Here is a 26,270-nt window from a genome sequence, read left to right on the forward strand (position 1 = left end):
ACCCAGGCACCCTGAGGTTCTTGATTTAACTAGAAGCAGCAATAATCCCATCAACAATTAGATAAGGTAAAGTAATTTTACAAAATCTTTAACTCCAAACAATCATTTAAAAAGTAACTTACTTGACAGCATTTGGATCCAAACTAGCATATAAATAATACAAGCATTTCATTCTCTCTTCTGTTTCCAAGTTGTGGGGGACAAGATACTGAGCAAAGATTTTCTCTACCAACAGTCTATAAAACAAAAAATCCCAATAACAATTATTCTATTGTTTTTTAGAAGTAATAGCCCTTTTATATTTTAACCACCTCATGCAAAGATACCAGATCTATGTGTGTAAATACAGTGGAAAAGATCAGTAGGTGACCAGTTCCTTTTCTTGGAGTACGGTCTTTATTTGATTGTTCGTGGTTCTTGTTTTTTGTTTCTGGAGTATTCTCTATGCCCAATGTGGGGATTGAACTTGTGAAATTAAGAGTTGCATGCTCTACTAAGACAGGCAGGTACCCTGGGTTAGTTATTTTAAAATTTAGAGCTATGGTTGCTATGTTATTTAAAATTTAGAGCTATGGTGGCTTCACTTTTTGTCAGTATGGAACATTTGTTCTAAAAGGGTTTATATGTTATTCCTAAATACAGGGTGCGAGGCTGTGCCAGCTATTCTTCACCACTTCTGAACTATAGGAAATTACTTAGCAGTCATGGACAGCTAATTCTCAAAGAAAGAAAGAAAGAAAGAAAGAAAGAAAGAAAGAAAATCCTCCAAATCAAACCAAAACAACCTAACCCCACCCCATACACATTAATTTCTTCCAATTACAATCCAACTCCTTTCCCATGCGGTCATCTAAAATCAGGGGGACCTTCCTTCATATTACTACTTCCTGAAAATTTAGCTTTTCCTGTGTGTATCTGATCTCTCTTCTCTCCACAGTCTAAATTCCTTAATGATACTGGAATAACCATCTTGCTAAGCTTATATTTATTAACTAGAACCACAAGAATAAGACAATACAAGAAATCTTCATTAATCAATAAAATACACAGCCAGTGATGCAGAAGTTATCAGGCTAATTCTATCAAACACTGCAAAGCACTTTGCAAAAACCAAAATCATTACTACAACTCAATATAGAATTACAAGCAATATTCAGAAAATGAAACAATGTAAGTCCTTAACACGAGGAAAGAAATTTTTTAACAAGTATGGGGATGCATGTTAATTTGACATAATGTGACAATCTCTTCCCAATATACACAAATACAGAATCATGATGTTATATGCCTATAATCGTTATATATCAATTGTTCCTCAATTAAAAAAAATCATAGCACTGCCTCTATTGATACCTATTGTGTTGCAAAAAAGTAAAAATAGTAACTAGCAGTTATTGAATAGTCTCATATTGACAGGCTTGGGCTAGGGAGCTTTATGTTCGTTTTTTACTTAATCCACATGACCATCTTGTATGGAAAGCTTTATTACTTTTTAGATAAAACCAAGGTGCACAGAAGTCAGCTGTGTATAAGCACACGTCTAATAAGGTGAAGAATGAAGATCTGGTCTCTGGTCTGACCCCAAAGCCCATACCCACTTCATTAATTATGCTACTTGACAATTTATACCAGCCTTATCTAAACATAGAATGTATAAATATACAGAAAGTGATTTCCAAATTTAGAAACAATTAAAAAATTAAGAAGTATATTATATGTCAAAAAAATCAAAAGCACTTTTAAAGTCAACCATTCTACCAACATGCCAGACTCACTTGTCATCGATGCTATTCTGATAATAAATATGCAAAAGTTTGTCCTTTATCCAGCTGACTTTCTCTGCAGCTTCCTTTCCTGCTTCACCATGAAGACAGTATTTCTTATAAAGCTGAGCCAGACCCATCATAGCTTCTTTTCTTACTCGCCACTAAAAAGTATAAAGTTTATTGAATGAGCAAGATACCAAACTTTAGTATACAAATCTGCAAAAAGTGGCATTTCTTCACTAGGTTTTACAATCAGACTTACATGTACCTAAGTTGGCATAATACTTATTCTCCTAAGAAGCAACAAATTGCTTTACCAATAATTTTGAATATTCCTATTCATAAATCAGACTGTTATTCTTTCTAAAATATATGCCCCAGTTTTAAAACTGATGAAAACGTAAAAGATAAAGTATGTGATTTACCCTGCAACCAAAAGCCCTATTATCTGTAATGTTTTATCCTAATTACATTCCTTTTGATATTAACTCAGAATAAAAATAAAATTTAGTATCAGGATCCTAAATTACAAAGTTGGAAAGCACCTTAGTGATCATTTTAAGTGAACTTCTTTACTTTATAGATTAAAAGGGCAAATGATTTACCTAGCCACATACTAGTTAGTGGAAGAAGACTCTTTGGGACTTCTAGAGACTGGAACAGTCTGCTAGGAGGAAAGAAAGGTGGCAGGAAGAAGGTTGATAAAAAAAGGAGACTATAAAAACCTACAGTTAGAACCATGACAGTGAGATGTAATTTAAAAAAACTAAAAAAGATATTTGTCTCAACAAATCAGAGCACATAATCTTTGGTTTATTTACATTAATATTTCTTTACAATCTTTTGTATAATTTCCTCATTTTTAGGCTATTTAGATGGAATGAAACTTTGTTCCCATATAACACAACATATATGCCTTTGACATATCACACATGAAACCAAATAATGTAAGCAGTGAAATCTAAAAATAAGTCCTGTCCCCAAATTTCAGAAAGGCTATACACAAGGTCATCTAATTTACTGCACCAAAATTGGGGTCCTAAAAAAAATTCCAGTAGATGCTATTATGACCATATCACACAGCCTTAGGAAGATTCATTTATTCAACTCTTTCAGAAACTATAAACAAACATTAGCAGAAGCAGGAGTGACATGTTTCTAAAAGGAAGAAATAATACAAATGGTAATACCTTCAATCAAGTGTGTGTATGGAGGTGGGGGTGGGAGAATTACTAGCTAACCGACAGGTAGAGCTTCATTTCATTTAAATAAAAGCCAAGAGGAAAAACTTGTTCAAAGTTATAATTAGTGACACAGTTGAACATGTTAAATAGCGCCTACCTGACATACTTGCCTATTCTACCAAAATAGTTAGAAAGAACCTAAAGAATACCTTTGCTGTATTTTATAACCAAGAAATATAGTTTTACTCTGAAACTACTGCTAAAGGACACTGGTTTTACGAGGACAGTGTGTTTTCAACTATTCCCCAAATAAAACAGCACAATGAAAAGGTAACTTGTGTTCAAGTTGTTAATACGATGCCTGATCAGCCTGCCCTGCATGTCTGTCTCTGGCTTACAGTTGACACTATTCCTTAGCAACAGGTTTTGTTGTTCTTAGTACTAGTCTTCCTTAACAAATCATGTTTTTAACTATAACCACAGAGAGGAAATCATATAAAAAAGTATCTGAACATACAACTGTCACTATAACCCTTAGCATGGCATAGTGATATAGAAATATCACTTTCATATAAAGTATGATATTCTTTTAGCCCAATGAATGATAGATCCAGCTAAGTTTATGCAACGCGGTCACTTCTGAAAATGGTAACTGTAAGAAAAACAACATAGGTGATCACTCACTATTCTATTGAAACTCATAACTGAAAAGGTAAATTAAAACTTTAGAAATAATTTGTCTTTAGCAAACATTTTAAATATAATAAATTACAAAAGAATAAAATTCCTCAGATTTTACCCGTTTATCCAGTGTTCTTTCTCTTACAAAGCCAAGGAGTTGATCATTTACTAAGGCAAGGTCTCTTTTGGCAGCTGTTATTATAGTAACAATGACATCATGCCGAATAGCCTCTTCGGGATCATGTGACCTAACTTTCAAATACTCTGTAATAAGAGAAAAAAACTAAAGCTAAATGTTAGCTATGATACTTGTCATGTTCAGAATGACAGAAAAGACTAACACTTTAGGCTTCTATCCATACTGAAACAATGTTTGTAAAAAGTGGCATGAATTAAAATCATTTTTGATGTGACAATACCCTACATAATCACAAAATAAAATATACCACACTATTTCTTACTGGAGTCACATCTTAATAAATAATGTATTTTACCTCAACTATTGTGGAAAAGTCAAATCACAATGAAATATCTGATTTATATATTCAGAACTTAAGTTACAATACAAATTAAAAGAAGTAAAAGAAAAAGAGTAAAAATGCTTATAGCAAGTTTGCTGATGGGTATATTTCTGTATATTACACAATATAAAATACAGAGTAACTAGAATTCTATGACCTCTAAAAAAGATACTTAATTACAATACAAACAAAATAAAAACAAAAAATTATTCTTCTCTTTTGGTAAAATCTTTTATTTGCCAATACCAAACAAGCAAGTTCAAATGCTCAATGTTCAAGTTAAGAATGGGAAATTCTAGTCTCCTCCAGGAGATAATCACTTTCCGGATTATTATTAGTTATGTTTCTAAATTTAATTATCATATAGGTATAATGATTTGTGCCCAAACCCAATGTCTACCTCCTCTAACTATGATTTCCAAAAAATCCTGAAGGATTACAATATGAAGATTTCAAGAGTAATTTTATTGTATAAATATAAAAAATCACTTATCAGCCCAGGATTTATAAAAAACTGAAGTAGAGGCAGAGTTAAAACCTCTTCAGATACTAAATTTAAGGTCAAAGGTCACATCTAATATATATTTGTGTGATTACTCTCGTATTTATAATAAATCAGCCAGCTTACCTGTGAGATCCTTTGCTAAATCTGGGTGATTCATTAAACAGTGACTGGCAAATTTCACACTTTCTAACCTCACAGGAACGTGAATGTCATTAAATCTACATGGAAAGGGTAGTTGAAGATTAGTTGTAAGGCAAAATAATTATTTTCAAATAAATAATTATTTTCATATCTACATTACATAAGTGCCTATAAACAACAGTTACCAATAAAAAAGTGTGTTACTTTATAATAACAGTATGTTCTGAAGGGACAAAATAAAAAAAATACATATTTTCACAAAAACATTTTTGAAAACACAATGTCTACCATGCTAAAACAAAAGTATAAACACATCCCCCAACCCAAACTACATACTTTGTGGAGCCCCAAATTTAAGAGCCTAGTTATAACACAAAACAAAAAATAAAAATTTAAAACCTACAAAATCTACTTGATAAAAGTTAAAAGGGGAAAATACTGGACGAAGAGGTAGAAAACAAATCATATGAGAGGCAGATCTAGAACTTCAAAGGTAAGTTCATAAAATATATGTGTCATAACTGCCTTACAACAAAAAAGTTTCATATGCTGGGACAAACTTGTATTAAAGTACTCTTTCAAAGGTTTAGTGTACTGTAAAAATGCAGTAAATATGAAACACCACATGTAGATCACAGCCTGTACATAATAAAGGTAAACTTAGCAAATCTCAAATTTAAAATTATGGGCAATTTAAAAACAACTGTTAATTATAAAAATCTGTTTTTAAAAAGCAAAACTATTTTTAAAGTAATCTCATAAGATAACCAATTAAAGTTATATAATAAATGCCTTTTTAAAAAAATATTTTTAAAATTTATTTGAGAGAGAGAGAAAAAGAGAGAGAGCACAAGCAGGGGAGAGGCAGAAGCAGACTCGCTGCTGAGCAGGGAGCACTCTGCCCCAGGATCCTAGAACTATGGCCCAAGCCAAAGGCAGATGCTTAACTGACTGAGCCACCCAGGTGCCCCAATAAACGTCTTAATAAATAAAGCTTACTTTTTTCTTACTTTCCTAAGTAAAGACTAAAATTACAATAATTTTAGGATTTATAAATTTTCTTTTTTTTTTAAACATTTGTTTTTAAGACTTTATTTATTTATTTGACAGAGACAGAGAACACAAGTAGGCAAAGAAACAGGCTCCCTGTTGAGCAGAGAGCCCAATGTGGGGCTCGATCCCAGGGCCCTGAGATCATGACCTGAGCCAAAGGCAGAGGCCCAACCACTGAGCCACCCAGGCTTTTCTAACTGCCAGAGAAAAATGAAAACATTACCATTTACGATCAACTAAATTACAAAGTATCAAAACACTTATTGCTAAATAATTAAGGGAAATAATACAGTAAAACAGATACACTGGTAATACTTCTTTGTTTTAATGAATTCAATGAATGAATGCTTCATATGTAGAAATATGAAGGAGACTGACTATTAGAAATATCAGTGAATATAAAATTATGAATATAAGAAGTTTCTTACAGTTGATTTAGTTTTTATAAGTTATTGGTTTTGCTATAAACATCGATGCAATCACAAGGACAGAATCACTCCTCTTTTGTTTATTGACGAGTATAGTTGTTAGTTGTTTCATTCCCTCTATTTTAAGTTGTCATAAAATCAAGTTTAATTATTCAAAATAGCCAGCATTTACAGACCTTCAAAATGGCCTGGTCTAAGCAAATTAAGATAGTCAGTGTCAGAGATTTCTCAAATATCAAAATATAACTGGCAAATCTAACTTGGGATCATTATAATGAACTTAAGAAAATTTCTAAGCCCACCTTCTGAATCAGCTGAATTAAACAATGATGAATCTTAAATATTCTCCAGAATACTAAGAGTAAAAACAGACTTTTCATGGTCTGAAGCAAGAAACATGTTAATGGAATGCAAGAGGGAATTTGATAAATTTCAAAGATATTTTTTAACCTTATCATCAAGTTGAATAGATCCTAATAATTCTAAGTTCTCGAGAAGGAACATTAAAAATTATCTGAATCAAGAGCGTCATTTTCAATTTCAAAATCGTACTATAATACCAAATTAGTTCATAACATACATCATTCAATTAGATAAGCTACAGATCTAAACAATAAACACTAGTAAATGAATACATTATTGGACTGAAAAATGGCATGGGCTGGATCATTATGTCTTCAGTCTCATGATTTAAAAATCTTAAGATGGAACATTCTCAGATATTGCCTACCTATTTATTCTAATGACATTATTGTAGCACAGGAAGATTAAAAAGTGTTATGTGGTAAATAATAAGCATTCTTCATAAAAAATCTGATGTGTAACTTGTTCTCCAAGAAAGAGCAATAGACACTTAAAAAACAAACAAACAAACAAAAAACCCACCACATATCAATTAAAGTTTTGGTACGAGTGGTTTTAATCAAATGGACCATACTGACTGGCCTCCAAAACATACAAGTCAGAATCCATAGAATTATATATTCTCTTACCGTCCAAGAAAACACTGCCAAAGAGGACGATTCTGTGTTGCCAAATCCGAATCTTTAGAACCAAATAATTTAGCTAAAAGTCGAACAACAGCTAATCGCTCTTCTCCATCATTGCTCTAAGGAAAAAGAGAAAATAAATGAAGCCAAAGTTTATTCATCAGATTACAGAAAACAACATGAATCATTCCTGAGAAGCTACAGTTTCCTATTTCCACTTACAACGATGAGAACTTTAAAATATCATATGCTCTCATTTACTATGTAGAAATTGATGTGATTCCATGTCACATCATCTTGTTCTTTGTTCTTATTTTACACCCCCTCCAACTGCTAATTTATGCTTACTTCACTGCTTATTTGCAATCTACACAGACACTGTAGAAATACTAAGATAATCATTCAATTCTAACATTCTCTAAGAGTCTTGGAAAAAATTCTGTGAAAGGCAAAGCTGCAAATAATTCCCACCCTGGTAAGTTTTCTTTTCTTTCTTTCTCTTTTTTTTTTTTTTTAAGTAGGCTCCACATCCACTGTGGAGCCCAATGTGGAGCCTGAACTCAGCTCTGAGATCAAGAGTGCTTAACAGGCTAAGCCACCCGGGAGGCCCCCATCCTACTAAGTTTTCTTATAAGAAATCGTTCTGCCATTTGAACTCCAACATAAACTCCTACCAATTAAGGTTTTAAACTTTTTTTATTTTTTTTAAGATTTTATTTATTTATTTGACACAGAGAGAGAGATCACAAGTAGGCAGAGAGGTAGGCAGAGAGAGAGAGAGAGAGAGAGAGAGAGAGAGGGAAACAGGCTTCCCGCTGAGCAGAGAGCCTGATGTGGGGCTCGATTCCAGGACCCTGGGACCATGACCTGAGCCGAAGGCAGAGCCTTTAACCCACTGAGCCACCCAGGCGCCCCCCAATTAAGGTTTTGATATATGAAATTTTAATCAAGGATCCCCTAGGGACCTGGGGTAGCTCAGTCGACCAGGATTCTGCCTTTGGCTCGGGTCATGGTCTCAGGTTCCTGGGATCCAGCCCCACATCAGGCTTCCCGCTCCCCTTCTCTCTCTCTCTGTCCTCCCCCAGCTCTTGCTCTGGCTCCCTCACTCTTGCTCTATCTCAAATAAATACATAATCTTGAAAAAAAACAAAACAAAACAAAAACGGAGATCCCCTAAGTTACTGGAGAAAATAACACTGAAGAATGTCATGATTTAGGAAAACTCACTTTCATTTTTTAAAAAGATTTTATTGACTTATTTGACAGAGGGAGACAGAGAGAGAAGGAACACAAGCAAGGGGGGGCAGGGTGGGGTAGGGTGGGAGAGGGAGAAGCAGGCTCCCGTGGAACAGGGACCAAGACACGGTGGGAGCCAGACATGGCACTTGATTCAAGAACCCTGGGATCATGACCTGAGCCAAAGGCAGATGCTTAACAGCTGAGCCACCCAGGCACCCCAGGAAAACTCATTTTAATAGAATAACAAGAATATTAAGAAGATCTAAAAGGTCAGCAAAACAGAACATTATAAAAAAATCAAAACTTAGTTTGAAATTTTTTTTTATAAAGACCTCCAATTTTCTTATCCTGAATCAATATATGCTATGAATTGTTTCAGTTTCACTAGTGATGTCACATCTTACTATAAATTAAGTTATTCTGAAACCATGTAAAATGTGAAACTTTAAAAACCACATATTGACTAGGAAAATAAAGGCAGTAACAAAAAGCAATTGCTAATTTTCTCAACCATTCATATACAATGTGTGTCTACAGTAATACCAGATATCCAATAAAAAAATACTCATGGAAAAAGCAGGGTAAAAAAATAAAGAACATGGGATATGGTCTTTGTTACGAATAGTTTATCTTTCAGGAAAAGCAGTTTTGTGGGTAAAACAGGCACCCTTATCAAAGAGGTAAAAATGAAAATGGTATAAAGCTTTAATATTTGTAATTAAAAAAACTGTTTTCTTTGACAAAATTTTTCTCAAGCAATGTGACCACAACACAGATCAGGACCTTTTAGTAAATCCAATCAACTAACCAACACGACTTTTTTTTTTTTTTTTGAAGAAAAATCAGTCTACTGCCTAAACGTCAAAAACTAAATTAAGTGGAAGTTTTATCCTACTTGTTTGTGACTACTTCAGTGACTTAGTGATTATTTCAAACGATGTGACATTTTATATTTATATTTTTAACTACTGAAACTGAGCAACAACTTGCCCTCCTACCTTATAAAAATTTAAAATACATTTCTTGAGTGAGGTTGGAATATGATTATAGTGATGGTAAACTGATTTTGGTGCAAAAACCATTTGGTGTCTCTGAGGTGGTGTCTCAGTCCACACACAGAAACCTAGAAAACTAGTTCTTAATTCCATCCCCCATCTATCATGGCAATCTTATTTAAAGACTGAAGAGGTGTGACTTTTCATATTCACACTCTATTGACAGAAAATATTTTAATGCTTTATACCTAGAAATAATTTGGTATGGAAACATCTTTAGGCTGTTAAAATAAAAATATTAAAAAGTGACACTAAACCTTGTTCTTCATTTAATATTTTTCAAGTAATAGATTTTCTTAGAAGCTTGGTACAATGTCCTTTTATACTATAAGTGATAAATATTTATAATAAAGACAATATGGACAATTCTTTATTTTTTTGGAGGGGGAGAAGAGGAAGAGGGAAGAGAGAATCTTAAACAGGCTCCATGTCCAGCGCTTTTGAGTGGGGTAGGGTGGTAGAGAGGGTGAGAAACAGACTCCCCACTAAGTGCATAACCCAATGGGGCTTTATCTCACAGCCCTGCGATCATAACCTGAGCAGAATGCTTAACACCAAGTGAGTCATGCAGGCACCCCCAACATGGACAATTCTTAACCATCATGTATATATACTGAAAGAGTCTGAAAACTGGAGTTCTAACAAGTCCGTTTTAACTGTGCAACTAGGCAAAATTATTTCATCTTAAATTTTTCATCTCAAAACTCAAAACTATAATGTTGGTCCTAACTAAACCACAGTTTAAAGATCAAATAAGATATTAGATATAAAAAACCTTTCACAAAGTTGAAAATATTGAGCAAATGTAAGCTGTTATCTCACATAGTTCAATTGGAACAGGGGATCGAGTGTCATAAGTTTTTCGTATTTTTTGAGGAGTTATGAATCCCTTGTTTACTTGGCTATAAAAAATAAGATATGCCCCAAGTCATACAGTAAAAGTTTTGTCCTTGATCTATACTATGGAAGGTTCATGTCGTTATAATCAAGATCCTTTGAGCAGTCAGTTTGAAATGTTTTGATGTTTGAAAATGTATCTACCTAATAATAAATACTATTTAATAATAATATATATTACAGGGTGCCTGGGTGGCTCAGTGGGTTAAGCCGCTGCCTTCGGCTCAGGTCATAATCTCGGGGTCCTGGGATCGAGTCCCACATCGGGCTCTCTGCTCGGCAGGGAGCCTGCTTCCTCCTCTCTGCCTGCCTCTCTGCCTACTTGTGATCTCTGTCTGTCAAATAAATAAATAAAAAATCTTAAAAAAAAAAAAAGTATTACAAGGGATAATACCATTTTTCAAATCTATTATTGTGTCACTCTGTTAATCAGATTTTAACAACTAAGAGAGTTATAATTTTCCCATGTAACTCTATTACACCTAGATGAGACTGTTTTACTGAAATGATTAAAAATGTATACCTTAACTAACTGTAAGAAGATAAACTAAACTCCCATTTTATTCTTTTATAAGAGAAAAACAATATTTATATCTTTTACAGTTACATATAAATTTTTCTCTTAAAGCTTAAAAAACTTAAAACTTATAATCAGTCCTACCTTTAGTTTGAATTCAAGCTGCGGCATGACAGATAATAACAAATGAGGATCTATTGCAAAAAGTTCCTGAATCAGATCAAATACATGTTCTGACAAATCACTTACTGATGATCTTCCCAGCACCAGGACTTGATTGAAAAACTAAAGGAGATATTAAACAAAAATAAAATATCTATTTCACTTAAAAACTTGGACAGACTTTTTTTAATAAACCTGTCTAAAAAAGATATAATTAGGCATTACATATACAACTGAAGGAGATGAAACAGATTTCAGTTACTAATATATGATAGAATAGTCACTAAAACAGAATAAACCTCTAAATATCTAATTATGAATGTAATAGGGAAAAAGGAATTCAGTTATTAGCTTTTTTTTCAAATTAAGATGGTATTTCTAGGAATCTTCCATAAAAACAAAACAACTTTGATAGTTTATGTAATTCACTATAAAAAATTTCATAGATAAATTTCCTTATAATAGAAAAATTTTAAAGTCTCAATCTTTTTGTTACTTAAGTCTGACTAATTTTGCCATGAGTTTAGTAATAAAGAATACTTAAAGGTGGGGGCTGAATTCTTATTTTTTTAAATGCCCAAAGTCAAAAAGATTTTGACTAAGAGTATCAAGAGAAAAAAAGTGATGATACCAAAGCTAACTGATAATTTAAAAGAATGCTAGAAAGAAACAAAGAGAATATCAAAAGCACAAATTAAAAGATGCCTAACGTTCCCTGACAATACACATACACACGTAGGAAAAAAATATTATATTTAAAAATGCTAGAGGCAGCTGCACATAACTGATGTAGCCTGTATATTTGGTAGTATCATCAAACAATATATTTCCTTTGAAAACCAACACATGTTAAAAATTCGAAAATATTACACTTACTATGCACACCTTGGAAAAATAAAAAAATAGTTTTAAAAAATACACATATACAAAAATGACCACGCATAGAACACTAATTCTGGAAGGATATACTAAAGTCTACTTTAATGGTTATTTCTGAAAACCGAGATTAGGGTATCCAGAGTTGAAGAGAGACACTTTCCACTATATATTCTTTTGTGAAAAGAAACTTTTCTTCTACCATGTTTAAATATTAGTTTAGTAATATAAATAATACTAATAATTCATACCATTAATATACTCTCACCTGGGTTTTTATATGTGGAAAATAATTCAAAAACAGATAAATGTTATACTGAAGAAAATAGCTATTAAAGGAAAACACTGAAATAATCTAAATGCAAAATAATAAGGAACGGTTAGATAAATTATGGATATATGTCAATTTAAAGAAATATTTATAGTCATTTATATTAAAAAGAGATAATTTCAAAATAGAGAAAAATCATATAAATACAGACAATTCAAAATTTTACACAGAGTATGTGAAAAAATAGACATGAATGTGAGCAAATGTGCAAACAATGGAATGAACTGCTATATTAGTAAGAATTAAAAATTTTTTATTGTCACTTATTGATTTTTTTTAAGTTAAAAAAACTTCAATAAAGAAGAAAGTATTTTTATTAATATACAACAGCTATTTAAGAAAGAAAGAAGAGTTCAGAGGAATGACCTAGAAAAATAAAGGTAAAGAAGGAAGGAGAAAGTGAAAGAGATCAGCATACTCAGGAGATAAAAAGTTAAATATAAAGGCAGCAAAAGAGGGGTGGGAGTTGTGGACAAGTTTTTATAAGATATACTCTTACGCCATTTAAAAATAATGTCAAAGCTTACACAGTTATATTGGATTTGGTCACATCTGGATATATCAGTTCTTTTATGTATTTGTTTTAAATAGATGAAACCGTTTATAGGCTACACGAAACTGTATGTGAAAGGTCTCATTAATTAATACAATGGATTAATAATTACACAATTATGGAATAAATATAAACAGAAATACATACATTGGCAATGCATGCCTCAATAGTTTGGACTGTCCTTTTCAGTAAGACTTTTGCAAGGTCAAAGGACTGTTTATTTAAGTTCTGAAACACAATAAAAATATGCAAGGTTACAAATGAATTTGTGAGTTTATGAGAAAGAACCATGATAACACTATAATCTTCAAATTGCCAAACTATAAAGCAAAAAATATCACTGAACCCCATTCAAGGTTTTACCTAATATTCTCTAGTCAAGTGGTCTTAAATGCAGAAGTTGCAAATAGCACTATAAATAAAAACCTAAAATATACTAGACAGCCAAAGTCGAACTCTTTTTTTTGTTTAGTTTTATTAAACTGAAAATGGACCTAAGGCTTTTCGGGTTTGTTAACCAATCTGACCCGCCAATTATACCCCTGTAGTTCTAAATAAATACACCAACCTCCCACCCTCCCAACCCCCATGTAACCCACCATCCCAAGTACTTCATTGTCTTATCAATGTGTGATCTAAGAAATAGTACACCTGGAAAGTGTTCCAAGAAAAACACTTGGTCAATTAAGATAGTTTTGAAACACGGATTACTGTGTTTGCCCCTCAAGATTACCAGTGCACTATAACAAATTAAAGGGTCTGAGAAAGGCCACAGAAAAGACATATTCAATTTTTAAAAACACATTTGGAAATGGATTTCTTATTTTAAAGAGTACCTATCAGCATCTCTACACTTTGAAGTTTTGGACTAAACAGATTCATTCACCATCATCTTGCATCTCTTCCAAAAAAGAGGCTGGGAAACCCTATACTCTAGGTGAGTAATCAGCAACATTTTTATGCAAAGAACCAGATGGAAATATTAGGCTTTTTGAGTCCTACAGTTACTGCTGCAACTACACAATTCTGCTGTTGAGTGTGAAACAGCCACAGACAAAATGAAAATGAATGATGATGGCTGTATTCAAAAAAACTTTTCATATAAATGGGTAATAAACTAGATTTGTTCTACAAGACATAGCTTCTTGACCCTTGCTCTAAGATTTTATTCCACTGAAAAAAGGGTAAGAAATTAGTTCAAAATTAAGGTAACCTTTCTATTTCCTAAAACAGTATATATATTTCCTAATCATAAAAATACTAACTAGAATATAAACACCATATATGCTATTTATTCCTCTGTTTTTCCCCTCTTATTTTGCCTGATATGTCCCCCCCACCATTACTCTTAAAATTTTGGCAAATTAAAGATTCATTTGAATTAATAAAATGCAAATAATATTTGGAAGCAAAAGAAAAACTTCTAATTAATTGCATTAGATAAGTGCATTATTAGATACACTGTTATCTAACATCTGATAATAGGTCACTGAACCATTAGAAGAATATCAAAAATACGGTATAACTGAATCCAGCCCTGTGGTGGAGCTTGTGGAAAGCTAAGTCCTTCAGGTCCTTAGGAAGAAGTAACAGAGAAAAACAGAAAAACCAAACAGGGAGAAATATACAGCTATGAATCATCTCTTTCCCCTTAACATTAAACCGTACAGTTCCTGCTTCTGCACAAATCTTTTTCTGAAAATGCCCAAGAAAAATGGATTCTGAGAATTAATACAATTCCTATGTCCCACATCTGTGTTACAAAGAAGGAACTACATTTTCCTTCCCAAAAAATCCTACAACAAACAAACAAAAAAAACCCAAAACAAAAAACAAACACCTAACCAAGACAGTACTTTCTAATTCCCACATTACAGGTAAGTGAATGTGAAAGATTTTTGTGTTCCTGAAAACAGGAAGCACTTTACTGAATGAAAATCTTCTATAATATATGTTAATCAATAAATCTCCTAAAAACAATACCTCTAAGACTGATGTGTGTTACACTATTTTGTTGGGGCTAGAAAATGAGAGTGGGAATAATTATGTGAAATTGCAAACGGTGGAAAACAATTATGTTTTATATGTGTAGTACTATCTTTAAACATAGCCCTTAATATCTTCATATTATACAGACCTTATGTGCAGGAATGAGGTTAATAAGAATGGAGTCCAATAATTCTTGAGTAACTCCATCACCTTCCATGATGATAGAACTCATCAAGTCTAGCATGTGCATTTGTACCTTCTTATTGTGGCTATTGCTTAAAGGAAAAAAAAAATCAGGCTTGAAAATTATACTTCCCAGTTTAAAACAACGATCTCAGATAAAAGAATTGTTACTTGAAGAAAGCATACTAATTAATGGCAAAGAAATTGTGACTGTTCTATTTACGTTCTCGGTGTTCTATTTACGTTCTCGCTCTGCTAACTAGAACAACAGCTTAAGGTATTGTTGTAAAGTAGTTTACAAAATCAAAGACTTTTAAAATGAATTAAGTCATCACACAATTAGGAGTCAAAGAGTGGGTTAAATCAACCAAACAAAAACATCAACTTCAAAGAAAGGACATCCTGCTTATATGTCCCCAGATTTTAAAAGGTGATAACATTTAAATTAAGAAAACAAAAAAAACTACACGATAATGATAATAGACAGTTTTTTATCCTTTTACATATTAATACGCTTTCCAAAATGAAACTATAAACACCCAAAAAACCTTAGCCAATACAAGTAATTTTAGCTATAATATCTTTGTCGCTAGAGATTTTAGTTTACCGATACTGAAAATCAAAAGTCTGATATAAAATTTTTAACAGAATTTATGACTAGAAGTTTCTGAAAATGTCATTTAGGTATCTCACAAAGAATTTCAAACAAAATGAGAAGTCAACAAGGTATAAAGCCTAGAATCAGCTTTAGTCCTACTTTCTAAGCCATGCCAGTGAAGTATCAACTGTAGGCCTCCTCAATAAATACATCTCTACCGCTGATCCAGTACTTAACCTAAGAAGATTGGCTATAAAACTGCTAAAAACGAGTAGAACATCTAGGCTTCTCTCTGCCCACATCTTAACTAAAGACTTGAAATATCCATTTTCACATTTATCAGATATATATGTAGAGATAAATCAAGAGAAATGATACAATTTAGTGATACTACAGATACAGGGATATAGAAAAGTTTAAATCAAGGCAAAATTCTAACATCATTTATGTATCTCTTACTTTTTAATTTTTTTATTATTATTTAAAAGATTATTTATTTGACAGAGAGAGAGAGATCACAAGTAGGCAGAGAGGCAGGCATAGAGAGAGAGAGAGGAGGAAGCAGGCTCCCTGCTGAACAGAGAGCCCGATGCGGGACTCGATTCCAGGACCCTGAGATCATGACCTGAGCTGAAGGCAGCGGCCTAACCCACTGAGCCACCCAGGCGCCCTTTATTATTATTTTTTAAAGATTTTATTTATTTGAGAGAGAGAGATCACAAATAGGCAGAGAGGCAGGCAGAGAGAGAGGGGAAGCAGGCTCTCTGCTCAGCAGAGAGCCCGACATGGGGCTCGATCCCAGGATGCTGAGACCATGACCTGAGCAGAGAGCAGAGGCCCAACCCACTGAACCACCCAGGCGCCCCTCTCTTACTTTTAAAAAAATTAACCTGAAATAATGTATAAGAGACCTGTTGAACACTTGGTGGTAAAATGAAAGATGAAAATTTCTGAAGCTGGTGGAAAAATTCTCACATTAGATACAGTTTCCTCCAAGTTTTAGAAAGATACCACTATAGCATACCCACTTTCAAATATCCTGTTTACTAAAGGCCAAGATCATGAAGGATCAACTATATAGTGTCGGGGGGAGTGTGTGCAAGGGTGAAAAAATAGAAATATTCAGACTGATGCAAAAAAACTGAAGAGAGTATTTAACTCTCAGACCCAAATATACTTACAGAAAGGAAAGAATTAGAGTGAAGAGAAACAAAGCAGCTTAAAATGATTTCCACTGGTTCTAGTCAAGATTCAATAATTGGGTAGGACTTAACCTCCTACCTCAAACTAACTAAAAAACTGAAGAAAATACACGAAATGACAGTTTTCAGACACTGCACATCATGCACATGTTGCTCAGAGAGGAAAACATTTTCCAGGCTGCAGTAAGGGAAGGGAAGATACTGACAGAGCCTAGTGGTTTTTCTAAGTCTGGAAAGACTAGAGTTTGCAGGGCAGAATATCAGAGGGGGAGACCTATTCAGAAAGCAGGTCTGTAAAGGTATCCCTGAGTCTTCAAGTGCTTGCTTACTGATCAGTACATGTATGTGAAGAAATGTCTGGAGTCTGGGAAAGGCACCACCTGAAAGGAGCAGAGGGAATAATCCTTGGAATTTACAAAGGTCTTAGAATAGAACATGTTCCAACCAAACTGGAAAATCTCACAATTCATAGGGTATCTTGTAATCAGAATGGTAAACCCACATATCCAAGCTCAACGAGCCCCAGGCACAAGAAAAAGAAAACTCCACCATGGTACATCATAATCAAATTGTTTAAAACCAGCAATGAAGAGAAAAATCTTAAAAGTAGGTAGAGAAAAAAGATACATTATGACGGAGGAACAAAGATTAAAAATGACAAAACTTTTCACTAGAAACAATGAAAACCAGAAAATGGAGCAACATCTTTAAAAGTACTAAAAGAGAAAAAACAAACAAACAAACGAAGAAAAAGAAAATAGCCTATCAATGTATAATTTTTACCATGAAAATAACTTTCAAAAATGAAAGTGAAATAAAGACATTTTCAGACATACAAAACCAAAAGAAATCTATCAGCACCTGATCAGAATTATAGAAATGTTAAAGAAGTCCTTCAGACTGAAGAAAAACAATACCACATAGAAATCTGCATTGACACAAAGAAATGAAGAACACCAGACAAATGGTAAATGTGTCAGTAAATACAAAATAATGAGTTCCTCTTTCAAAAGGCAAGTCTTTTAAAATTTATTTGTTTGAGAGAGTTGTCCGAGAGAGAGAGACCAGGAGAGCGCAAGCAGGGGAAGGGGCAGGAGAGGGAGAGAATCTTTAAGCAGACTCCCTGTTGAGCAGGGAACACATGGCTCAATTCCTGGATCCCAAGATCATGACCTAAGCCAAAGTCAGGAGCTGGCCACTCAACCGACTGAGCCACGTTGGCGCTTCCAAAAGCCAAGTCTTTTATTTACTCCTAGCTCACTATGAATTAATTAATTAGGTCAACAACAAACTTACATCTTTAGGTGTAGTTTATACAGTTTATCCTTTTTTTCATGCCTTCATTTAGTTGCCAAAGGAAGCTTTTTCTCATGCAGTCTCTTTATAAGCTTCCATTTCTACACCAGTTCAGTCTAGTTCTTTCCTATATATGCCAGGTTAAATTCTATTCCTACCACTCTAGGGAAACAGAAAGCATGATAGCACAGTATCCATAAAAAAAAAATCTACAGAAAACTCTAGAAGTGTGCTATCTAATATGGAAGCCAATAGCCACATGGCCACTGAAAACATGTAGTAGGGACAGAGCCACAAGTTGAAATAATAATGCTTTTGTGGGTGCCTGGGTGGCTCAGTCAGTTAATTGTTGGACTCCTGATTTTAGCTCAGGTCATGATCTCAGGGTCATAAATTGAACCCCATGTCAGGCTCCAAGCTCAGTGGGGAGTCTGCTTAAGAGTCTCTCTCCCCCTCTGCCCTTCTCCCTGCTCGCATATATGTTTGCCCATGCTCTCTCTCTTTAAAATAAATAAACCTTAAAAAAAATTAATGCTTTTGGATACTGTAGAATAAAGTATATTATTGAAATAAATCTAATTTGTTTCTTTTTAACCTTTCTTAACATGGTTACTAGAAAATTTAAAATTTATATGAGATACATTATGTTTGCATATAGTGCAATGCTGTAGAATGTATCTCATGATGATGCTGGGTTTACTATACCAAAAAAAACCAACAACAAACAAACACAAAAAACCCCCAAACAAACAAACAAATAGAAAACAAAATAAAAATAAAACAAAACAAAACACTGAACTGAAATCAGAGTTTAGGCTCTCCTGTTCAGTAATTTGTCCTTGGGCAAGCCACCACACTCCCTTCCCCTATGCATTAATTTCCCTATTTCTCCAAAGAAGGAGCAATGCTTAAGGTATTTTCCTTGCTTGAAAATGAGAAGTCAGTGTGCTTAACCACTGAGGTACTGATTTTCAGCACTCACTAATGCTATTTACAATACTTATAATTTCCACTTCATAATTTAATACTCATTACATTTATCACATACATCACATTTATGAGTCAACCAATATAACTGATACCTAAACTAAAATAGTGGTATAAAAGCAAAAGCAGCTTTCAGACAACAGGTTTGGTTATTTTCCTCTTCATGCCAAGTCTTCTAAGGGAAACATTTCATTATAAATCTAAAAGATCACAGTCACAGGCAAAGTACACAATACTTCAAAATGCACAGCAAGGAAAGAGACAAACAGTAATGCTTAAAAAATAACTTACTTGATCACTGAGAAGAGAGTCCTAAAAAGCTGAATAAAAATTTCATTGCAATCTTCCAATTCGAAGCAGATGTTGTATGATTTAACCCAAGCTAAGTTCTTAAATAAATAAATAAATAATAGATATTTACACTTGCACAGAATAGCTACACAAAAGCAAATTCAATACTACAATTTATAGAATTACGAATCTCTATTAAAGCTTACAGAAGTATATAAAATTAAAGCTGTTAAAAGTTATCATATACTGTGACCTTTAAAAAGATGTATCTGTTGGCATTAACTTACTCTAGTGGAAAAATACTAAATTGTTAGAGATTAGTAGATATATATATATACTAAATATAAGCAAGTGAAAATTAATTCAACTTAATTCCTCTTCAGATTAGAAATAAAAACAGAAAGATGAAAATAGAGTTTCAAGTAATAGGTTTTTCAGTGGAATGTACTTTATCTTAAAAAAGACATTTTATTAAGTGGGATTTGTATAAAACAAAAAATTCATCCTACATTAAAAAATTACTGTAAGGAATTTTCTATTACATGAATAGTGTGATATTTATTAAATTTTATTTTTACCTCTAATAAATAAAAGTATCTATTAAACTGTGGGCTCTTTGTATCCTCCAAACCTTTTAATTGTCTGGTAATAAACAAAAATATGTCCTGTTAAAAAAAAATGATAAAATTAATTTAGATACAAATACTTATCATTCTTTCATAATACACTAATAATAGTCTGTATACATATTCTCCATTAAATACAATAAAAGAAAATTCTCCTTAGCCAAATGACTTGGGACTGGCTTAGTCCATTACTCCAAATAATGAGAACAAAGCAAATTATATCTTTTAAAAATGATAATAAAAATTATTACTGGCATAACTTTTTTGTCTTTCTCATTCTTGGAGAACCATAAATTCTCTATCTTGTTGCCCTTTCTTCTACTACAGAATGTCCACTTTACTCATTATCTTCATCTTGCCTCATGGCAAACAATTATCTTCATTTTAAGGACCTGGACAAGAGTCTTTCCATTACTATTTCCTACATGAAAATAGTAATTTTCAGAAGTTTGAATCTGATATGTGACCACAAACTTGTTTGGAACAAAAATAATAATAGACTGGTTCAAGGGTTGTGCTTTTCATAACAATAGTATGCCATTTCTTAGTAAGCTTTAAAAGCTTTTTTTTTTTCCTTAAGAAGTTTTAACCCAAAATAGAATCAACATGCAAAAAAATGACTTTAGGACAATTGAAAAGAAGGCAGTTCAAAATACTAAAATTTGCCGGGAAAAAAATTATTAAGAATATGAAGTTAGCTCAAAGAGATCAATTTAAAAGAGTTCCTCAAACATTTTAAACAAAGGCAGAAACCTCTGAGATAAGCAGAATATAATTTTGCATGTACTGTGCAGGGTGAAAGAATCATCTGAATACATAAATTCTGTTACACTATTGTTTTATAAAGTGTCACTAACCTACTATTTATCCCTTCAATTCAATCACCTGGGCTTTGTGATGGGTTACCATGAAGGTTACATAGAGCAGACAGGGGTTAGTTCCGATCTACATCTTTCAATGCCTCAATAAAGATACCGGTCATTTTTGTGGATATACAATGAATTTTAACTGAATAATTCATCTGTTTTACAACTTAAGATATAATCTTATGATGATGACAGGTGAGTAATAATAAAAGCTAATTCTTAAAGATAAGCTAGAGTATAAAGTATAAAAGTAAACTAATTCTGTAAAGATTTTATTTACCTTAAGTTTATCATGGGAAGTATATGGAGCTTCTGGGGCATAGATTCGAAAAATGTCAGCCAAACAACATGCTACAAGGAGACGCACATCTTTATTGGGATTCCTGAGGAAAAATTCAGATGCAAGATGCAAGGCTAGTGGGAGATACTGCTGTTTTTCATCTTCTGAGTCCTGATCCATATCCATAAAAGTTTTTACTACCATCTGTAAAAGTACATAAAAAGAAAAAAATACTCAACTCCTGATATTTACAAATTAGAAGACATATATTTTTAAAAACTCATGTCCATTACAACACAAACTACTAGTTACTATCAGAGGATTCACAATCAATTTGTGTAAATCTTCATTTAAGACTGATCATTTTAGGTAAAATTTAACCCAGATAAAAAAATTCTTAGTCTCATACATACAACCAGATTCGTTTGATATTCTACAATATCATCAATTATGTTTCTTTTATATTTTATTATCAAAGCTGCCTTGATTTAGACTCTTTCAAACTGCTCTCATTTCACACTTTAGTAGGTTTTGGATTTCACAAAAGAAAACCATGTTTAAGCATTTTTATGTAGCTGTACTTTTTTTTTTAAGATTTTATTTATTTATTTGACAGAGATCACAAGTAGGCAGAGAGAGAGGAAGAGAAGCAGGCTTCCTGCTGAGCAGAGAGCCTGATGCGGGGCTTAATCCCAAGACCCTGGGATCATGACCTGAGCCTAAGGTAGAGGCTTTAACCCACTGAGCCACCCAGGCGCCCTGTAGCTGTACTTCTGATTAAAAGTTGTAATTATAAAATAACCTCTCTTATTGTTTGTAATTACAAAATTACCAAATGTACATTTTAGAATCACTCTAAAACAAAAACCAATGCTCATTATTTGGAAGAATACTGTTAAAATATTCATACTGCCCAAAGCAGTCTACAGATTCAATGCAATTCCCATAGAAAAATATATATATATAGTATTTTTTCACAGAACTACAATGAAAAATCCCAGAATTTCTATGGAATCACAAAGGACCCTGAATTGTCAAAGCAATTTTGAGAAAGAAGAACAAAGCTGAAGGTATCATAATCCCAGATTTCATGGCATACCACAGAGCTGTAATAATCAAAACTACGTGGTTAATAGGGGATGGGGAAAATGAGTGAAGGGAGTTGTAAGCACAGGCTTCCACTTATGCAATGAATAAGTCATGGGGATGAAAGAAATATTGTCAGTGATATCATAATGATGTTTTATGGTGAGAGATGGTAGCTACACTTGTGGTGAGCACAGCATAATGCATAAAGTTGTGGAATCACCATGCTGTACATATGAAACTAATGTAACACTGTGTGTCAATTACACTTTAATAAAAAGAAAAGAGAATTTAAGAAAAAACAAACCACTAGGGTATTAGCACAGAACATATAGCTCAGAAATAAACCCAAGCCTATATGGTCAATCAATCCACCAAAGAGGCAAGAATATGGGGAAATAACAGTTTCTTCAACAAGTGTCCACTGGACAGCTACATGCAAAAGAATAAAACTGGACCACACACAAATATAAAATGGATTAAAGACCTACATGTAATACCTGAAACCATAAGACTCCTAAAGGAAAACACTGGCAGTAATCTTTTAGACATTGACCTTAAGCAGTATTTTTCTGGATCTGTCTCCAAAAGTAACGGAAACAAAAGCAAAAATAAACTCCTGGGGGTGCCTGGGTGGCTCAGTGGGTTAAGGCCTCTGCCTTCAGCTCAGGTCATGATCCCAGGGTCCTGGGATCAAGCCCCACATCAGGCTCTCTGCTCAGTGGGGAGCCTGCTTCCTCCTCTCTCTCTCTCTCTCTCTGCCTGCCTCTCTGCTTACTTGTGATCTCTGTCAAATAAATAAATAAAATCTTTAAAAACCCCCCAAAATATAAATTCCTGGGACTACATCAAGCTAAAAAGCTTTTGCACAGCAAAGAAAATCATCAATAAGTCAAAAAAGGCAATCTATTGAATAGAAGATATTTATTTGCAAATGATATATCTGGTAAGGGGTTAATATCCAAAATATATAAAGATCCAGTAAGACCCAACAACAAAAAAACCGAATAATCTAATTTTTAAAAATGGGCAGAGGACTCGAACAGACATTTTTCCAAAGAAGATATCAAGATGGCCAAGACACATAAAAAGATGCTCAACTAATCACTAATCATCAGGAAAATACAAATGCAAACAACAATGCAATATCACCTCACACCCATCAGAACGGCTAGTATCAAAAATACAAGAAATAACAAGTATTAGAGAAGATGTGAAGAAAAAGGGCCCCTCCTGCACTGTTGGTGGGAATGTAAATGGGTGTAGCCACTGTGGAAAACAGCATTGAGGTTTCTCAAGAAATTAAAAATAGAAGTACCACATGCCCCAATAATTCCACTTCTGGGTGCTTACCTGAAGAAAATAAAAAACTAATTAGAAAAGATACATGCACCCCTACGTTTATTGCAGCATTATTTACAATAGCCAAGATACAGAAGCAACCTAAATGTCCACCGATAGAGAAGAGAATAAAGGCGATACACACACACACACACACTCATACTCACACACTAGAATATTAATCTAACATAAAAAATAATGAAATCTTGCTATTCATGGTAACATGGATGAACCTTCAGGGTATTATACTAGGTGAAATAAATCATACAGAAGCTGACTTTATCATATGTATTGAATTTTATCATCTTTTTCTGGGCATGCTGAGGTGATCATATTTTCCTCCTAATTCTGTAAGTAAAGTAAATCTCACTGACTGGTCTTCTAATTTTAATCCAAGTTTCCATTCCTAAAATCTAATTCTAGCCCAAGTTTCCATTTTAAAATAACACCAACTAGGTTATAACACTTGTACATTGCTAGGTTTGAGATGCTATTATATTACTTCAATTTTTAATTTCAATTAAATTGAAATTGTAATTTCAATTACTTTATTCACAAAAGAAACTTACCTATAACAGATTTCTAAAGACAACTCTGTCCATTTTATTTTTTAAAAAATCTTTTAAAGATTTTTTGTTTTTCCTTATTTTAAAGAGACTGGATGAAAAGGGGGAAGGGCAGAAGGAAAGGGAGAGTATCTCAAGCATTTTCTGCACTAAGCATGGAGCCCAACATGGGGTTCAATCCCATGACCCTGAGATCATGACCCTGTCCCGAAACCAAGAGCTGGATTCTTAATCACCTGAGCCACCCAAGTGCCCCCAACCTTGTCCATTTTAGAAATGAGGTTGTACTGGCTTCAAACAAATTGATAAGTTATCCCTTTTTCCTTACTATAAGGAAAGTTTATAATAATGCTGCTTTTATCTTTCTTCCTTATATATTTAGTGAAAGTCAAATGCTCGAAGAATTATAATGGAATTCAGAAAATTTTCTGGACTAAATGACAATGAAAATATAAACTATCAATAGTTGGGGGATGCAGTTAAAGTTGTACTTATAGGAAATTTAGAGCCTTAAATGTATAAACTACAAAAGAAGAATGAAAAACCAGTGATCTACATTTCCATTGCAAGCAGTTAGAAAAATACCAAATTAAATAAAAAGAAGGTAGAATCAAAGGGGGGGAAAAGTTCAAACAGACGTCAATGAAGTTGAAAAACATACAAAAGAAAAAAAACAAACAATGCCAAACATTGACTGTTGAAAAGACTAATAGAATGGACATGTCTCTTTAAGAATAAATCAAGGAGAAAGAAAGCAGGTACAAACTGCCAATATCAGGAATTAAAAAGAGGACATATTATATTATTCATCCTGATAAAAATAATAACACACTGGAGAGGGCTGTCACACAAAATACACTATCTGGATAATTCTATTTCTTTGAAAAGAAACTGAATCTGAAATTTAAAACCTTCCCAGAAAAAAAATCTCCAATGTTAGATGGCTTCACTGGTGAACAAAGTCCCAAGACTATGTAGATAGGTATAGCCGATCTTATTCCTAACTACTCTGATTGAAATACCAAAACTCTCCTGCCATTCTGCTACAGCTTTGTATCCTGGTTTGGTGTGCAGTTACTAGTCAGTGAGAGCCTACTTACTATTCAACTACAAACATTCCTTATCTATTAACATTTTAGTAGAGATTATCTAGTTGGAATTAGTAATATAATACAGAAGATAAACACCTGAAGTTTAGGAATTCTTAGAGAAATAAAGAGCACCAAATGGGAGTTGTGAAACTCTGAAGTCATCAGAGACATAAAGTATTCTGAAGCAATCTGAGCAAGTTCAGTGGGAGGCAAGAGACAATGTAAAAAAAAAAAAAAAGGGCAAACTGTACTCCTAAATGCTATAACTAAGGAGTTTAAAATTTTATTATATAAGGAATGGGAGCTCCTATTATATAGGAAATAGGACAAAAAATATTTGTCAGAAAAATCTATGTATTTGTCATCTATTGCTGTGTGACAAAATACCCCCAAACTCTGTACCTTAAAATAATACACATATACTTGTCACACAGTTTCTATGCAGGTGGAATTGGGAGAGTGATTTGGCTTGGTGGCTTTGCTCGGACTCTCTAATGAAATTGTAATCCATCAAAGCAGTAATCATCTGAAGGTGTAATGGGCCTACCAGGTGTGCTATGAAGGTAGTAGCTCATTCACATGGTTGGTAAACTGGCACTGGCTTTGGCAAAAGGCATCAGGGGCTCTCCGGACAGCTGCTCTAAATGTCCTCATGGGATGGCGCTGGCTTTCTCCCAGAGAGTGATACAAGAGCGCCAAGTCATAAATGGCAATATTTTATGAACTAACCTTCAAAAACCTACACTGTCACTTCTGAAATAGCCTATTAATTACTCAGGACAGCCCTATTCAGTCGAAATATAAGGAAATGAGGCTCATTCAGGGCCATCTTGGAGGCTAACTACCATATTATGTCTCATAATATTTACATCTTCTTTGATACTCTCTCATAAAGACGCCAGTTTTGGTTTTGTGACTTTAGGCCAATGGGACTTTACCAAGCATAATGCAAGGCGAGGCCTGGTGCAGA

The 26,270-nt window shown here is 33.5% G+C and overlaps 1 protein-coding gene across 2 annotated transcripts in view; it reads right to left on the reverse strand.

Moving 5' to 3' along the window:
* PDS5A (PDS5 cohesin associated factor A) overlaps window positions 1-26,270 on the reverse strand; it is a 141,580-nt gene that overhangs the window by 68,429 nt on the left and 46,881 nt on the right. For both annotated transcript variants that reach the window (XM_059382774.1, XM_059382766.1), the window contains exons 3-13: window positions 21,217-21,420; window positions 20,023-20,109; window positions 19,445-19,542; window positions 15,036-15,162; window positions 13,046-13,126; window positions 11,121-11,261; window positions 7,272-7,387; window positions 4,781-4,875; window positions 3,750-3,895; window positions 1,776-1,927; window positions 123-236 (exon numbers count right to left, since the gene is read on the reverse strand). In XM_059382774.1, the coding sequence (XP_059238757.1) occupies window positions 123-236; window positions 1,776-1,927; window positions 3,750-3,895; window positions 4,781-4,875; window positions 7,272-7,387; window positions 11,121-11,261; window positions 13,046-13,126; window positions 15,036-15,162; window positions 19,445-19,542; window positions 20,023-20,109; window positions 21,217-21,420 (1,361 nt within the window). The remainder of the gene's footprint in view (window positions 1-122; window positions 237-1,775; window positions 1,928-3,749; window positions 3,896-4,780; window positions 4,876-7,271; window positions 7,388-11,120; window positions 11,262-13,045; window positions 13,127-15,035; window positions 15,163-19,444; window positions 19,543-20,022; window positions 20,110-21,216; window positions 21,421-26,270) is intronic.

The sequence above is a fragment of the Mustela nigripes genome, chromosome 1 (genome assembly GCF_022355385.1).
Source record: "Mustela nigripes isolate SB6536 chromosome 1, MUSNIG.SB6536, whole genome shotgun sequence".
In the NCBI taxonomy this organism is placed as follows: Eukaryota; Metazoa; Chordata; class Mammalia; order Carnivora; family Mustelidae; genus Mustela; species Mustela nigripes.